Raw genomic sequence first — 19,014 nt, 5'->3', positions numbered from 1 at the left:
GGGTCAGAGGGTCTGTAGACAGATTGTAAAGGTCTTTATAATATTTGCAAAAGGCTTCAGCAATATGTTCAGAATGAAAGACTTTATGTAGTTCTGGATATAGGGTCGTTAATAAAGGTCAATTTAGATTTGAGTTGCCTCTGTCTAAGTTAGTTGGCTAGAAATGTACCTGCCTTATTGCCCTGGGAGTAAAATCAGGCTTTAAATCCTCAGGGTGTTTGCATGGTTTGCTTCTAGAAGAGCTTTAAATTTGATCCTGCAATTTGTCAGTTCTTGCCATTTATCCTCTACCAAAGTATTTTTGTGATGGGATTCTAGCGGTTTCATTGTTAACAAAAGTGCAGACATTTCACAGGATTTAATGTCTTTTTTTCCCTGGCCGCCATTTGTATCAACAGGCCTCTGACAAAGGCTTTATGTGCACACAAGACTGAGGAAAAGGGAACTTCCGGTGTAATATTGATGGAGAAAAATTCATGGATCTTTCCCTCTAGATCCTTTTTTTGAATGGCACCCGGGGGGGGGGGGGGGCCTTACATTATTGTGCTACATATAAACATGCCTTGAGGCATGAGCTTCATCCACTATAGAAATAGGGGCATGGTCTGACTATAGAAGAGAGTATTTTTGCATCAGACACCTTTGACAGTAACAAAAAGGATCAATTTGGGTAAAGATCTTATGCGAGGCTGAATAGTATGTAATGTCCTTCTCTGCTGGATTAAGGCAGTGCCAAACATCATAGGAGGTCTTCATTGTGCAGGACTTGCTGCAACGTAGGGTGTGTGCGACTTTGCTGTAGAGTCTAAATTGTTGTCCACCATCACATTGAAGTCTTTGAAGGAGGAGCAACCCCTTCCACACATTGTTAATTCTGAGAAATTTGTGCGTAAATGCAATTTGGTGATAATTGGGTGCGTACGTTAAATTGTGCAAGCGACATTGTTGATGTCGCACAATAAGATAAGGCATCTCCTGTTTTGATCTGATATTGGAGGAGTGGAGAGTAAAAGCGACAGAATTTTTTATTGCAATCAGGGTTCCCCTTTTAACTGTTGTCGTTTGCTGTAAATATATGCAGGTACAGTTTATGTGTACATTTGGGTGGATTGGAGGAGGAAAAGTGGGTCTCCCGAATGCAGGCAACATCCCTTTAATGCATTTGGCTTCCTGCCACATTGCTTTAGGTTTGTAGGGGGATATTAAGCCAGTTAGCATTCATGGATACAAGCTTTCAGGATAAAAGGATTGATAAGCACCTGACAGCAGAGATTGTCCCCTTGTATTAGGTGATGAAGACCTTGCAGGCTGGTAGTCATCGAGGCTGGAGGAATCCGAAGGATGATCATGGCATAAATGGTGTCAACGGAAAAACAAAAAAAAAAAAAAAAAAAAGTAAAAATTAAAGAACAGCAAATATAAAAAAAAAAAAAAAGAAAAAAGGGAGGTGTATCAAGTCAACAGTAGTAACTAGTGCTTCTTTCGAGGAGGGGGGGGGGGGGGTGATATCAGCTCAACGGAGCCACAGGGTTTCCCCGAGATGTAACTAAAGCACCTGTTATGTCAGGAGTAGCAGTCAACCAGGGGCAGTGTTCCACAGAGGATCAACTTTTGGTGGAGAAGCACCATCATTGAGTGTTTGATGGTCAGCTGATAGGAGGCCCCACTTCTCCGCCAGGTCCATGCTCGTTTGCACTTTGAAAGTTTTGCCTTTCCAGGTGACAATCAGTTTAGCGGGGAAGTCCCAGCGATAGACTACCTCATGGTTCTGGTATAGCTTAGTAAACAGAACTAGTTTGCTGCGGGCCTGCATAGTGTACTTGGATAAGTCAGCAAATAGAGTAAAGCCTCCGTATGGGTGCGGCAGGTTGGGATCTTTTCTAGCCCTCAGCATAAGCGCTTCACATGCAAAAAGGGTTTGAGGGGGTATAACATCACTTGATACTTTTTCCAGGCAGGTAGAGTGGTTTCGAGAGTCTATCTACCACGATTTCTCTTTTGGGCACCTCAGGCAGCAGAGTAGCTATCAGTTGTTGAATGTGGTTGCACAGTTCAGATGGGATTGTTTCAGCAACTCCCCTGAACTTAACATTGTTCCTTCTGGAACGGTCTTCCAAGTCTACCAGCTTGGATTTAATGGCTAGTAGTTCTTCCTCTGCATCTGTGTGCATCTACCAGTTCATTGTGTGACACCACATAATCCACCATTTTGTCTTCCACATAGTGAACCCCATCTCCCAGGTACTCTACCTTAGGTGTGAGACCATGGACATCATGTCTTTATGAAGTGACCCCCTCAGAGAAACTAGCATATCTTTCATCGTTTTGTCTGATAGAGGCTGTCCTATTGCAGGGTAGTCTATACATTCAATGAACTCTTGTATGGAGTCCTCTGATATCTCCCCTATTCCCCTCTCACCTGCATACTGGTGTGCTGGGGATTTCCTGGGATTAGTCTTGAGGGGACTGGCACCCGGAGAGTCCCTGGGAAAAGCTCGGCTCCCACCGCTGGTATGAGAGCCGAGTGGGGAACTGTGGCTAGACGGAGAGCTCGTCTGCTCCTGGCCGGTATCATCTTTAGGTGAGCTGGCTTCAGCAGGTCCGAAGTTGTAAGCTTAAGAGGTCCGGCGAGGGGGGGGGGGTTTCGCTTCCCCATGTTGGTCGGTGATATAGCGCCTACTTACTGGAAGCTCTTTATGGCACCTTTATGCAGGTGTGAGAGTCAATGTATAGGCCGGGAACCGCTGTGAGATCTGGAGCTCTCCTCTCATGCGGCCAACTCCTTCGGCTGCTGGCTCCACCCCCCCAATAAACGCTTTTTATGGAAGAATAAAAAACAATACTACTAGAACCATATTAACATTATTGATCTCTATGGTAGAGTATCTACATACCTGGCCCAAAAGTTTCATAGAGTTTTTGTAGTCTAAACTTCACTATGCTGCCTTCTCTGGCCCCAGTGCAGAACGAAGTCAAATACCCCTTAGGGTCAAAGCTGGACAGATATGTTTCCCCACCCGTAAAATCCATCTCATTAGATGGGGAGACTGAAACTCTGAAATAAAAAAAAAAATAAAAAAAAAAATGTATAATATATAAAGGGGCGGTATTGTTTTAGCACAAAACAGCATTAAAACTAAAATGTCCAAGTTTATTCTAACTTTGAATAATAGTATGCATCAGTGTTTTCAAACCCGAGATTTCCCGGTAGGCCATCTGCCTTGGGGCCCCGCTTTTACTTGCGGCTGCATGCTCCACTCTCTACTGCGGATCACAGAGCTGGCTGGCTTGGTGTTCGGCGGCCGCTCTGTAACATGGCCCCGCCCCCTCAGACCGACTCATGTGATAGGTGGAAAGTTTATTCTATCACACGAGTCGGTCTGAGGGGGCGGGGCCATGTTACAGAGCGGCCGCCGAACACAGAGCCAGCCAGCGCTGTGATCCACAGGAGGAGATGCTGCAGGTACAGCCCGCCCTGTGTGCCACAGTGCCTGGATAGGAGGATCAGTGGAGGAGGGGGGGCCCCCCCCTGTCGATTCTCCTATCCAATGTATTTTACTGTCCCCAGTTCACGTTGTGCTCCCTGCCACCGCCCCCTCAGTGCTCTCCTCCACCACCACACTCTCCTGCCCCCCCACAGTTCTCTCCTCCCCTATTCTTGCTGCCCCCTCGCTGTCCAGCTCTCCCCATCCTTCTATAGCCACCATCCCAGTGCTCCACTCCCCCCAGCACTCTCCACTCCCCCCTGCATTTTGCCCCCATCCATGTGCTCTCCAACCCTACCAGTGTGCTCTCCAGTCCCCCATGCTTTCTACCTCTGTTCTTTCTGGCCCCCACTGGTGCTCTCAAGCTCCCCCCCCCCCATTGCTCTCCACTCCCCCCTGCTCTTTGTACGCCCCCAGTACTCTCAAGCCCCCATGCTCTTTACTACCGTGCTCTCAGGGGGTGGAGAGCACGGTAGGCTGGTTTTTGGGCCCCCCCAGTGCTCTCAAGTCCCCCCCCCAGCGTTTTCTGCTCCCCACCCCTGTGATCTCCACTCCCCCCTGCTCTTTGAGGACGGCTGAAGGTGCAGGTGGCCAGGGACCACTCCATCTCACAGCAAACAGATCCTCTGGAAGGAGCACCGTCCCCATCCAAAACGAGACCAGACCCTGCCTGCTGCTGGCCGTAATGGATATCCTGCACCGAGCATCAACAACACACCTTCCCACAGACAGGGACATGGGGCACTGCAAGACTGCATTCACGGCACAGTAAAGCCGCATTTGGTGGGCGCAGTGAGCTCTTGTATCATGTCTGCAGTCTGGAATTTAATATACATACATACCTACCTCCATATGCGATTTCATATAATATATATAAAATATTATATTATATTACCGTATATACTCGAGTATAGGCCGACCCGAATATAAGCCGAGGCCCCCAATTTACCCCCAAAAAAACTGGCAAACTTATTGACTCGTGTATAAGCCGAGGGTAAGACATGCCTGTCCATCCCTGTGTGTGTGTCCGTCCATCCCTGTGTGTCCGTCCATCCCTGTGTGTCCGTCCATCCCTGTGTGTCCGTCCATCCATCCCTGTGTGTGTGTGTCTCCATCCATCCATCCATCCCTGTGTGTGTGTGTGTGTGTGTGTGTGTGTGTGTGTGTGTGTGTGTGTGTGTGTGTGTGTGTGTCCAGCCTACCTGTGTCCTGAGCCTTTGTCCCGAGCCTCCGTCCCGTGCCGAGCCTCCTTGCCTCCGTGCCTCGCCGCCGTGCCTCGCCGCCATGCCTTGCCTCCGGTCCCGTCCCGTCCCGTCCCGTGCCGTGCCGTCCTGTGCCTTGCCTCCGTCCCGTGCCCTCTTCGTTCGTCGGCGGCCATTGTAAAATTCAAAAGCTGCGCCGCCGCCTTCGCCTGTGATAGGCGGAACACTGAATTTCCCAGCAGCCTGTGTTCCGCCTATCACAGACGTCGTATCATCCTCGTCCGTAGTACGAGGATGATACGAAGTCCGTGATAGGCGGAACACAGGCTGCTGGGAAATTCAGTGTTCCGCCTATCACAGGCGAAGGGGGAGCCGGAGGCGCGGCTTTTGAATCAGAATGGCCGCTGTCTGTCTGCTCGACACGCTGATCGAGCGGGCAGACAGCGATGACTCGAGTATAAGCCGAGGGGGGCACTTTCAGCCTCAAAAAAGAGGCTGAAAATCTCGGCTTATACTCGAGTATATACGGTACTGTCTTCATCAAACGTGCTTTAAAATGTATGGTTTTTCCTTTCATGAAGAAAATAATGACGTTATGCTGTTGGGCTGGTTTTTATTCCCAGTCCGGCCCTGAGGAAGTATCAAGCCAGCCATAGGAGGCACTAAAAGACAAGGCATTCAGAGACTTCTATGCCATCAGGAGACAACTGTACCACCTAAAACCACCAGCGTGTCTGGCTCAGAATATTTGATAGCGTCGTCATCCCAATTCTTCTTTATAGCATTGACGTTTGGGGTCCCGTCACCTACCCAGACCAATCCAAATGGGACCCAGCCCAACAGAAATATATTTCATCTGGAACTCTGCAAGCACCTCTAACAGTGCTTGCCGGTCTGAGTTGGGATTTCCCTTACTTCTCGCATACAGAAGAGGGCGCTATCCTACTTGGACCACCTACAAAAAAAAACAGAAGTCCCAGCTCATGCCACCATAAAGCCTTACTGAATAGTAAGGACCAGTCCAAGCCGTGTGGCATGCAACAACTCATCAACACCTTATCTATCCCAAACTCTCAACTATGCAGCCTGAAAATAAATAAATAAACCCACCCCCCCCCCCTCAAAAAAACAAAAAAAACACCATAATGAATGACTCCAGAAGCAAAACAACGTTGGAGCATGAAATGAGCCAAAAAAAAAAAAAAAAAAAAAAAACAACGCATGCACGAAGCCCAACATGGAGGAAGCTTCCTGCTAGAGCTCTGCACTCCCCGCTGCAGATTCGGGAACCGTATTGCCGTCCGAGCCGCTAATGTGATCCGTCTCCCCACACACCCCTGCATCTACCGGGATGTGCCGACGGGTCACCGAAGCAAAAGTAAGCCCAAACCCATCAAGGAAGCCCTCACCTTGTCTAAGATGGCGGCAAAGGCCCTTGCTAAACAAGCATTTCCAGCCAGACCGGAGCATGCAGACAGCGGGGAGGAAGAGGACCCCGATTTTCACATCGGCAGCTCTCCTACGCTGCCATCCTCCGCTAGGAACCAAAACGCCTTCCTCCAGCATATGGAAGCCATGCTCCAGAAGGCCCTGAAAGCCACATCTGACCAGATTACTAACATGCTTTCATGGGAAATCCGTGAAATAGGGCAGCGCACAGCAGACCTTGAGACCAGGGTAGAGGACATTGAGCTCACCCTACAAGAACAAGCTGCACTCCGTGAGGAGAACGCTACATTACTTTCTCGCCTGAAGGATGCCTAGAACCGATACCGCAGGTCCAATCTGAGGCTCCGGGGAATACCCGAGGTGATCGATTATGTTCAATCGTTCACCACTGCTTTATTCCAGGAGCTCTCCCCGTCCATACCCATCGAACGGCTAGAATTCATAGAGCTCTCACCCGCAGTCAGAACGATGGACCACCGCGGGATATAGTGAAGCTACACTTTTTCTGCACTAAAGAACAACTTCTCACTGCTGCCCGCAACAAGGAATCATTGCTGTTCCGGGGCCACTCTTACCAGCTTCTCTCAGACCTAGCTCCTCTCACCATAGCCAAGCTCAAGGCCATGAAGCCACAACTCCAAATACTCCTGCAACACCAACTTAAGTATACATGGCGATTTCCTGTCACCCTACAATTTATATTCCAAGGCGAGCAACACTCCTGTACATCTCCAGAATCACTACAACGCCTCCTGGAGACACCAGATAATCATTTGCAACCTACCCTTCCTCACACGCCTGTCTGCTCAGCTGCACATCCATATTCAGCCACACCGAAACGTAACTGGGCCCTTTGTCAATTCGCAGAGGAACTCCCGCATGATTGTTTGAACAAACTTTTCCAGTCCTAAATCTCGCTGATCCTTCAAAAGGTTACCCCTTTACCCTTCCTTTTTATGTGTACCCTTTTGAGAATTCAGGTCTCCAGGCGCCTTGAGGAACATTGGACATCTGTCTCTGCACTGAAGATTCCTCTGACCGAGACCTGGGGGGACAATTACCCAGTATGTACTTTCCTGCCTCCCACAGATCCCTATGCCCTCTAAAGGGGCACATTGACTCAGACGGCCCCCAGCTACTATGCATAATATCTATTCCCAGTCTGACTAGGGAATCATCTACAAAAAAAAAAAAAAAAAAAAGGCTTATTTTTAATATTTTCATTTTTTATCCTCTGAAAGTTCCCCCCCCCCCTCCATTTTCCCCCCCATTTTTATTTTTTATGTTTCATACTACTTTTTTTTTTTTATAACTCCTTTCGTTTCTCTACGTGTTCTATTATCAGGACCTGTAGTTCTCTGCAGCACCAGATAACCTTGCCCTTATTGAGAAACAATACAGGTACTATTACAATAGTTGTCTAACACCCAAAACCAGAGATTTATTGTAACTACATTTAACACTCTTCCCCCCCCCTCCTTCTCTCCTAACACCCCATCTCCCCACCCCCCCCCCCCCTTCTTCCTTTTCTCTCCCTCTACCCTGTTCCCCCTCCCTTTATCTTTCCCCTCTTCCTCCCATCTCCTTTTTTCCTCCCCCAACGATTTTCCTACCTCTCCCCTTTCTCCTAATCCCAACTATCCTATGTTGATCATGTTTAAAAAGTTGCTTTGCAAGTTTTGGGGTCCATAAGTTATTCCTCCTCTGCACCTTTCACTATTAACTGAGCTTATTGTTACACTTTTAAGTGCCTTTCCCATTAGCAGCGGGGAGTTGTCACTGCCCCCCCCCCCACCACACAGTGCACCCACTCTTCGATCCGCTTTGACCGCAGAGTCCATGCACTTCTCTGTTTGGGAGTTTTGTTCTTCCCTTTTTTCTCCTACAAGTACATGGTTTGCCCTACGCAACGTTCTTTATACTCCTCTCCACCCTCATTCTTTCTCTCCCTTTCCCTTCTGGTCGGCCCACGCATCTCATCACAATTCTCCCTCCCTACCACAAACATGGCCCCCCTAAACATACTTTCTCTTAATGTTAAGGGACTTAATTCTTCTAATAAGGCAGTTAAGGAATTTCAAACCTTTTCGTCCCTGAAAGCCAGCATGGTTGCCCTCCAAGAAACCCATTTTGCGGTAAAATATACACCCTAGTACCGTATATACTCGAGTATAAGCCGAGATTTTCAGCCTCTTTTTTGAGGCTGAAAGTGCCCCCTCGGCTTATACTCGAGTCACCGCTGTCTGACTGCTCGATCAGCGTATCGAGCAGACAGACGGCGGACATTAAAATTCAAAAGCCGCGCCTCCTTCTCCGCCTCCGCCTGTGATAGGCGGAACACTGAATTTCCCAGCAGTCAGTGTTCCGCCTATCACGGACATCCGTTCATTCTCATACTACGGACGAGTATGAGAGGATGTCCGTGATAGGCGGAACACAGGCTGCTGGGAAATTGAGTGTTCCGCCTATCACAGGCGGAGGCGGAGGCGCGGCTTTTGAATTGTAGAATGGCCGCCGAGAAGAGCGGCGATCCTGGAGCGGCGATCCATCGGCACGACACGGGACGGAGGAGGCACGGGACGACGGCGGCTCGGGACGGAGGCTTGGGACACAGGTAGGCTGGACACACACACAAGGCTGCACGGACACACACACACACAGGGATGGATGGATGGATGGATGGATACACACACACACACACACACACACACACACACACAGGGATGGATGGATGGATACACACACACACACACACAGGGATGGATGGATGGATGGATGGATACACACACACACACACACAGGGATGGATGGATGGATGGATACACACACACACACACACAGGGATGGATGGATGGATGGATGAATACACACACACACACACACACACACACACACACACACACACACACACAGGGATGGATGGATGGATGGATGGACACACACACAGGGATGGATGGACGGACACACACACAGGGATGGACGGACACACAGGGATGGACAGCCATGTCTCACCCTCGGCTTATACACGAGTCAATAAGTTTTCCAGTTTTTTGGGGGTAAATTGGGGGCCTCGGCTTATATTCGGGTCGGCCTATACTCGAGTATATACGGTACTTCAGCTCCTGTTACCCACAGGTCTTCACCGCCTCAGCCGCCTCTAAAACACAGGAGTGCTGTTAGCCTTCCACCACACACTCCCCTTCACCCCCACAACAGAAATAAGAGACCCGGAGGGCTGCTATATTATCTTAGTAGTCCTGTTACAGGATGTGGAAACCACGATAGTATCCTACTATGCCCCCAACAATAACCCAAACCCCTTTTTCTCTCTCATCTCCTGCACATTATTAAACTACACTGTAAAGGCACACTTGTGTGGCGACTCTAACTTAACACTTCTTTCACATCTAGACAAATCCCCTTATTTGACGGAACATCACACCCTCTCTCCAGTCCAATTCCACAAACAATGCCAAAAAGCTTCTCTCGTTGACACCTGAAGAGAATGCAATCCCTTATTCACTTGAGACCCGCGCTATAGCCGAATGACGGCTACAGCGCGGATCTCCTTTTCCGGGACTACGTCTATCGACGTAGTCCCGTGCACGAGCGGCCTGCGCGCACCCTGAGGGGCGCGCTCTGTGATCACCGATCCGTTCAAGATGGGGGGTTGATCCCGACCCCTTATCACGTGATCAGCTGTCAGCCAATGACAGCTGATCATGTGATATAACGGAGCCGGTAATCGGCCATTATTCCTCCTCGCGCTGACAGCGCAAGGAGAAAAAAAAAAAAAAAAAGCCGATCACAGCCAGCCCTGCCAGTGCCCACCTGCCCCCTGCCAGTGCCTGCCTGAATAAAAAAATGTGTCCCCCCTGTCAGTGCCACCCAGCAGTGCCCACAGTCTGCCTCAACAAAGGTGCTGCACCCCAGTGCCACATATCCGTGCCCATCAGTGCCGCCCATCAGTGCCGCCCATCAGTGCCGCCCATCCGTGCCGCCCATCCGTGCCGCCCATCCGTGCCGCCCATCCGTGCCCGTCTTTGCCCATCAGTGCAGCCTATCAGTGCCGCCTCATCAGCGCGCTTCAATGAAGGAGAAAAATGACCCGTTTGCAAAATTTTATAACAAACTATTAAACATGATTTTTTTTTTTGCATATTTTTGGTTTGTTTAGCAAAAAATAAAACTCCCAGCTGTGATTAAATACCACCAAAAGAAAGCTCTATTTGTGGGAAAAAAAAATGATAAAAATTTCATTTGGGTACAGTGTTGTATGCCCGCGCAATCGTCATTCAAATTGCATCAGCGCTGAAAGCTGAAAATTGGTCTGGGACTGAGGGGGGTTTAAGTGCCCAGTAAGAAAGTGGTTAAAGAAAAATCTTACATTTTATTCCTTCTCACACAAATCCTTTAAGGATAGATCACGTTTGTACCAGTAGCATTCTTCCCGATAGTGATACAAGCCACGATTTGCCCGATCACCTGGTCCGACCACTGCGCAGTTATCACCACGGTTTCCTCACCGATTGCTCAATCCAGAGAAAAAAAACCTGGTGTATGAATGAGTCACACCTAAACCAACAAATCTGATTGTTTTGATAGTAAACTAGGCCCTTAAAGGAATAATTGCAACATAACTCCATCCCCGAAATCTCCCCGATTCTCCTTTGGGAGGCACACAAGCCTGTTATTAGAGGCAAATTCATCTCGGTTGCTATCCACCTTAAGGAGGGACAAGAAACTGAAGATGCAACAATTGGAATTAGCTTACCACTAAGGATGAGCCGAACAACCCCCCCCCCCCCCCCCGTTCGGGTCGCACCAGAACCTGCGAACAGATCTAAACTTCGTGTGAAATTTAGAACCCTATTAAAGTCTATGAGACTCGAACGTTCAAAATCTAAAGTGCCAATTTTAAAAGGCATGCAAGTTACTGTCCTAAAAAGTGTTTGGGGACCTGGGTCCTGCCTCAGGGGACATGGATCAAGGAAAAAATAAAATAAAAATAAGGCCGTTTTTTTCAGGAGCAGGGATTTTAATGATTAAACGTGAAACAATAAAAGTGTAATATTCCTTTAAATTTCGTACCTGGGGGGTGTCTATTAGTGATGGACGAACTTCCAACGGGACGTTTCGCGAACGCTAGTTCACGAACCGTAACGTTCGCGGCGGGCCCCATTGACTTAAATGGGAGGCGAACTTTACAAACCTATTAGGTCAAATTTGCAGCCACAAAATAATTACTAGCTGTGCACACATAGTCCCACCACATGGCCAATGACTTATACATGTACGAGGTGAATCTGGGATCGACAACTACAAGCATTTTTTTTATATATATATATATATATATATATATATATATATATATATATATATATATATATGAAATTCTGACAATTCAGGACTGTGAAGTGCATGAAGGCAATGGAGGAGAGGGAAGGTCAGGGTAGGCAAAGAAGAGGGTGCAGGAGATGATCACCAGCACCGTGATAGGAGTGATCCGACACCAGCACCGTGAGATACAGCACTGACACCAGCACCGTGAGATACAGCACTGACACCAGCACCGTGAGATACAGCACTGACACCAGCACCGTGAGATACAGCACTGACACCAGCACCGTGAGATACAGCACTGACACCAGCACCGTAAGCAGCCCCAGGAGGAAGTCAGCATAGCACAGGGATGGTGGGAGCCCCTCATAATAAGCAGCCCCAGTAGAAATATGACGACACTTCTCAACCTCTTCAAACAGGAGGGTACGGGCATATAGTACGGTGTGCTTTTTTTGTACAAGGAAGTGAGCCAAATGAAGAAAGAAGGTCTGTGTGCTCGATTAAAAAAAATCGTTTATAGACATATACATGGTCTACTGGTCACATGTGTTGAATTCCTCCGAGATCCATGCCTCATTCATTTTTAGAAATGTGAGGTAGTCACTGTCGTGAGCTAGGCGAGTACGCTTATCGGTCACGATCTCCCCCTGCGGCGCTGAACGTCCTTTCGGACAGGACACTGGACGAGGGGCAAGCCAACAGTTCGATTGCAAATTGGGCACACTCTGGCCAGAGGTCAAGCCTGCTCACCCAGTAATCCAGGGGTTCATCAATCTTCAGAGCGTCCACATCGGCCGTTAACCCGATGTAGTCAGACACCTGACGGTCTAGGCGTTCCCTGATGCTGGATCCAGATGAGACCTGTCGATGGGTCGGCTGAAAGAATGACCTCATATCAGAAGTCACCAACACATCTTCAAACCGGCCTCTTCTTGCAGGCGCTGTTGGATTGGTACCCGCAACTCCTTCTCTGGGAGTGGGAATTGCTCCTCTGCCAGTGCACGCAAAAGCAGAATGCAGCATTTCTGGAAGCAAGGCCTGGAAGTGCTCCATTCCAACAGCCCTCTGTGACGGCAGTAACATTTCCGCCATTTTGTGTTTGTACCGGGGGTTTAAATACGTTGCCACCCAGTACTGGTCCTTGACCCTTATGCTTTTTATACGGGGGTCCCTATTAAAAACACTGGAGCATGAAGGCCCCCCCCATTTGCACTAAACTGGAAGCAGTGTGGTGGCCTGGCTCCTGCTCATCATCCAGGATAATGTCATCCTCTTCCCATCCACAGGGATCCCAGAAAGGTTTAAAGCATGCTCTTCTTGCGCCTCCTCTTCAGACTCCTGTTGTTCACTTGTCTCAGAGTAGCCCCCCTGGGAGAGAAAGAGGGAAAGAGAGAAAGAGAGAAAGAGAGAGAAAGAGAGAGAATGTATAGGTGATCCCGCCCCCCCTCTGATGCAACGCAGGTTTCTGTTACATCAGAGGGGGGGGGTCACCCCTGGCTTCCCTCACCAGCGTCAGAGGGGGCGGGGTTAGGTGATGGGTGGCCCCGCCCTCCTAATATAAGAAACATCAGCGCTGGGATCCCCGCAGTGTTTCCTCAGTGGAGACAGAAGACGGATACATGGATGGACTGAAAATGACAATTGCTGGATCAGATCAGCCATCACTGGACCCCGGAGAGATGATCATCCATCGCTGGATAGCAAGAGTGGATTACCACTGCTTGAATCTTTTTTTTTTAATAAAGGAATTTTTTTTATTTATTTTTTTTTGAAAAAGTGTGCGTTTGTCTTATTTAACCATTATTTACACTCTGAAATTGTAGGGGTACTTTTGTACCCCCTTACCATTTCAAACAGGGGGGGCGGGATCTGGTGTCCCCTTGTTAAAGGGGGCTTCCAGATTCTGATAAGCCTCCTGCCCGCAGATCACCACAACCACCGGCCAGGGTTGTGGGGGATGTGGCCATTGTCCCCCATCAACATGGGGACATGGTGCTTTGAGGGGGGTCACAGACCCCCAAAGCATCCTCCCAATGTTGAGGGCATGTGGCCTGGTACAGTTCAGGAGGGGGGGGGGCGCTCTTGCGTCCCCCCCCCCCCCCCTCTATTCCTGCAGCCTACAAGGTTGTGTGCGCGGATCAAGGGTCTGGTATGGATTTTTAGGGGGACCCCCACGTCAATTTTGAAAAATAAAAATAAAAAAATTTGACACAGGTTTCCCCTTAATATCCATACCAGACCTGAAGGGCCTGGTAATTGAATTTAGGGGAACCCCACAGGTACGAAATTTAAAGGAATATTACACTTTTATTGTTTCACTTTAATCATTAAAATCACTGCTCCTGAAAAAACGGCAGTTTTTAAAACTTTTATTTGCATTGATCCATGTCCCCAAACACTTTAGGACAGTAACTTGCATATTAGCCTTTAAAATTAGCACTTTAAACTTCTCCCATAGACTTGTACAGGGTGTTCCCGGCTTTTCGAATTTGCCGCAAACAGCCCAAACAGGCAATGTTCGACTCGAACTCGAAGGGCATCCCTACTTACCACCAACAATTCCTCCAATTTCAACCCCCCCCCCCCCCCCCCCATCAAACAGGTTGACCTAGAAGAAAAAAAAAAAAAAAAAAAATAGAACTAGATCTCCTATTAGCTGAGTCAGCAGATAAAAAATACACAGATCCAACCATACAAATTTACACAAAGGCCACATTTATGGCTCTACGCCTTCGACGACCAGACAGGATTCATAAGCCTATCAGACTCAAGCTGGATAACGACATCCACACCAGCAAACCTGTTGGGGTGCTCTCTGAATTTAGTAAGAGATTGGCTGCCTTATATGAAACCAAAACCGTGTTTCCATTACAACAAGCAGAAACCCTGCAATTTGCCAATACCAGATCTGTCCAGCAAGCAGTCCATGGAGAGTCCAATCACGGTCGTGGAGGTCCTGGATGCCATATAATCTCTCAAACCTAACAAACGTCCTGGCCCAGATGGCCTCCCCAGCACTTATAAGAAGTCTGCAGATACCTTAGCCCCTCACCTTGTTAGATCCTTCAACGCCCTCTTACACCAACAAACCTTTGGCAGGGACACACTGACAGCTATAATCTCTACGATACCTAAACACAGACGATACCCTTTGGTCCAATTTTAGGTCCATTTCTCTACTTAACGTAGCTATAAAAATTTTAGCACTGAGACTCAATCCAATTATAGGCAAATTAATTCACAAGGTCCAAGTGGGGTTCATTCCCAAACGACAGGCCAGTGATAACATCCGGCGTGTCATCTTACTTCAACATGTGGCTAGATCACATAAGATACCCATGCATTTCTTACTGTCTCCTGGTCCCATTTAAGTTTCATCCTGAAACATTGGAGCTTTGGTCTCTACTTTCTCCAATAGATTAGTGCTCTTTACACCAACCCTCAGGCTTTTGTGAGATACTTGGGGTTCCGCTCTGAGTACTTCCCAATACAGAGAGGAGCTAGACAGGGCTGCCCCCTGTCACCGTTGGCATTTGCCCTAGCCGCACTGATCCGAGCAAACTCAAATATCCGGGGGCCTGGAGATAGCATCAACAACGCATAAAGTCATTTGCCGATGATGCTCTTCTGTTTATCACTTCCCCACTTCACTACACTCCCAAACTTAATCCAACTTCTGGATAAATTCGCTCTAATCACAGGAATCAATCAAGCAAAGTCTAAAGCCCTCAATGTGTCCCTGCCACACTCAACCAGCTGCAAGGAAATTTCCAGTTTCAGTGGTCCACTTCCTCCCTACCCTACTTAGGAATTAAAAACACACTTACCAACAGTACAGCAGACCTTTTTCATGCAAACTACCTCCCTATGCTGAACCACCTTTCTTCACTTCTTAATGACTGGCGTCCTCTATGCATTTAATGGCTAGGACGTATTGCAGCCATCAAAATGTCACTGCTTCCCAAACTCCTATATTTATACAGAGTCCTCCTGATACCAATACCCCCTTACTTCCACCGTATCATTCAGAACCGAGTGTTCAAATATATGGAGTTCTACGAGGCCCAGGGTCTCAAGATCCATCCTGCTTCGCAACAAGCCGACTGGAGGCTTGGGGGGTACCTAATTTCTTAAAGTATTACCAAGCGGCCCAATTAGCACAAATGACACTATACCACGGCAAATATGAAATCCCATTTAAATGAAAAAAAGTTTGGAGGAACCAGACAGCTAGGTGGGACTTTATATGAAGCGCAAGGTGGGTAGAACCAAGCACGACCATCCCCGATACTTTGAACCAAACAGAAAAAAGACAGAGACAAGTGGGACTTTATATGAGTCATGCACCCTGGAGATAACATGGTGATAGTGAATATGACAGGTACCTAAAGTAATATAAAAAAAAAACAAAAAAAACAAAGACGCTGCATTTAAACATAACATGACATCAATTGGCACTAGAAGGTTTAATTGTAAAAAAATTAACAACAAGAATATTATCATAGTTCATATTATAAAAACCCAAATTCATCAGACAGAGGTCTCTAATATTGTAAAAGATGTAATCAACAACATGATCAATTCATACTGTAAATAACAAATTCATTCAGGGCAGATCTCTATGACAACTAATTATATTCCAAATTCAGTTACATATAAACCAATTGATATATAGAGTCATGTACTGTTATAATTGTAAATATAGGGAGGCAACTATTTGGCTCACAATCCCATAGTAAAACAGATTGGTTCATATTGTAAACCTTTGTAAGTAATCACATTCACCACGACGTGTCTCCATAGTAAATAGTTCCAATCATAGTTGGTTGGTACAGTCCAGGCGATATATAGAATAAATAGAAGATGACAATATAATGTAGAAGAGAGCACCTATTGGCTCATAATGTAAAAAGGAGAGCATCTATTGGCTCGACGCGTTTCGTGGCGACTGCCACTCTTCAGGAGCAGGTATGAAGTGGGTGTCTATAAATATTAAGAAACAATGCGTTGGACAAATTATGTCTTATATGCCATAGATCTATTAGGGGAGAGAGGAGGGAAAGGGAAAAAGGGGAAAGAGGGATAAAACCCACTTTTCCAAAACTACTTACAGGTGATCCTATACATTGGGGCATAAACATGGCAGACTGGAAACCGGACGAAAGGACATCAGCCCCCTGGGAGCTGAGGTGGACTGCCCAGACACACAGCGATGGAACTCCAGTAGCAAACACTGGTCCCCACAGGTGTGCCCCCCTTATTATAAAAATTAGTGTGATCCATGTGGTGATCATCTGTGAAAGGAGGGTATATAAAATATTAAGGTATACTAGCAGTGAGTGGACAATTTGTGTATGAGATGTGATAGCTAATAAAGAGCTTGTGAAAGTATGAATTATGACGTGGGAAATGATAAATCAAAATGAAAAACTAAAAGGGTGCATAACGCTAAAGACAATGTAAATGGGACATGAAAAAACAGCAAAAATAAATAAAGTATAGGTGAGACTATAAAAGATTACCTGGGATAAGATTGTGAGCGAGGGCAGTCCAAGATTGTGTGGAGACCATGGAGGTAACAACCATATGGGGGCAAGGAAAGTATCAGAGGGAGTATATATACTCAAGTGTAGCCGTGGGTGTCCACCAACGCCACGCTGGCAGCCAATGGGAGGCAGAGGCGCCAGACAGCTGAACAACATCAGGTGTTCGCCGCCCGATCACCATCATCTCGTGAAGGATGCCACAGAGAATCTGCAGCGCCGGCGCGGTGACGTCAACAAAATGGCGCAATCCCGCACCGGCGCGTGACGTCGATGAACAGGAAGCCCGCCCGCCCCTCCGCGTCACTAGAGGAGGAGGAAGGGGAGGGCACTAGGAGTGCATCGCAGCTCCCGGGACTGAGCAGGACAGCAGGAGGATGACCAGTCCAGCTCATGCACTATCCCACTCCAGCATAGACAGGCAAAGTAGTAAAAACACACTTTATACATAAAGGTGTGGGACAATAACAAAATATAGTAAACCTCCTCAAATCCTAAACCCGCATACTACTTTAAATTAATAATATCAGTAATAATTGAGGTTTATAAAGATGAATAGACACCCACGGCTACACTTGAGTATATATACTCCCTCTGGTCCTTTCCTGGCCCCCATATGGTTGTTACCTCCATGGTCTCCACACAATCTTGGACTGCCCTCGCTCACAATCTTATCCCAGGTAATCTTTTATAGTCTCACCTATACTTTATTTTTTTTGCTGTTTTTTCATGTCACGTCACATTTACATTGTCTTTAGCGTTATGCACCCTTTTAGTTTTTCATTTTGATTTATAAATTTCCCACGTCATAATTCATACTTTCACAAGCTCTTTATTAGCTATCACATCTCATACACAAATTGTCCACTCACTGCTAGTATACCTTAATATTTATATACCCTCCTTTCACAGATGATGATCACCACATGGATCACACTAATTTTTATAATAAGGGGGGCACACCTGTGGGGACCAGTGTTTGCTACTGGAGTTCCATCGCTGTGTGTCTGGGCAGTCCACCTCAGCTCCCGGGGGGCTGATGTCCTTTCGTCCGGTTTCCAGTCTGCCATGTTTATGCCCCAACGTATAGGATCACCTGTAAGTAGTTTGGAAAAGTGGGTTTTATCCCTCTTTCCCCTTTCCCCTTTCCCTCCTCTCTCCCCTAATAGATCTATGGCATATAAGACATAATTTGTCCAACGCATTGTTTCTTAATATTTATAGACACCCACTTCATACCTGCTCCTGAAGAGTGGCAGTTGTCATAGAGAATCTGCCCTGAATTAATTTGTTGTTTACAGCATGAATTGATCATGTTGTTGATTACATCTTTTACAATATTACCCACTCTTTTACCCGGCCTTTTCTGAACCATTATTGCAAGCCTGGGCGCGTAGGGGCCTGAGTCGCATATTTGACCTAGTCTCTGGTAACTCCATTAAGACATTTACTTCCCTTCAATCACTAGCACAACTCCCACATAGGGAGTGATTTAGCTATTAAACATGTGCAGAGTAAAATATTTTGTTTTCATCCGAAAAATTTAGTTACTCCCGAAATTAGTTTTTATTTATTTTGTTTTTCGTTCAAAAATTGCAGTCGTCTGAAAATCCATATGAATTACGGTTGAATCTGTGTCTTTGAAGGCTTATGGTGTCTATCGAATGTATAAAGAAGATTCGACGGAGCTAGTATATAGCATACTTTGTGTGAACTTTAGAACCCTATTAAAGTCTGTTACTCCAACATTCAAAATCTAAAGTGCCAATTTTAAAGGCCAATATGCAAGTTATTGTCCTAAAAAAAAGTGTTTCGGGACCTGGGTCCTGCCCCAGGGGACATGGATCAATGCAAAAAGAAAAAAAAAAAAAAAAAAGAAGTTTTTAAAAAACGGACGTTTTTTGGTGAGCAGTGATTTTAAATAATGATTAAAGTGAAACAACAAAAAAAAAAAAAAGTGTAATATACCTTTAAATTTCGTACCTGGGGGGG

At 46.8% G+C, this 19,014-nt stretch overlaps 1 protein-coding gene across 1 annotated transcript in view; it reads right to left on the bottom strand.

Moving 5' to 3' along the window:
• Positions 1 to 3,048, bottom strand: part of LOC143984371 (indolethylamine N-methyltransferase-like) — a 47,342-nt gene extending 44,294 nt beyond the window's left edge. The window contains exon 1 of the mRNA XM_077484596.1: positions 2,895 to 3,048. Coding sequence (XP_077340722.1) covers positions 2,895 to 3,030 — 136 coding nt within the window. The 5' untranslated portion in view covers positions 3,031 to 3,048. The remainder of the gene's footprint in view (positions 1 to 2,894) is intronic.
• Positions 3,049 to 19,014: the final 15,966 nt, after the last annotated feature.

The sequence above is a fragment of the Lithobates pipiens genome, unplaced genomic scaffold, assembly GCF_037356315.1.
Source record: "Lithobates pipiens isolate NorthernLeopardFrog02 unplaced genomic scaffold, aLitPip1_a1.2 Scaffold_16, whole genome shotgun sequence".
Classification (NCBI taxonomy): domain Eukaryota; kingdom Metazoa; phylum Chordata; class Amphibia; order Anura; family Ranidae; genus Lithobates; species Lithobates pipiens.
This window is presented reverse-complemented; position numbering and strand designations above follow the sequence as displayed.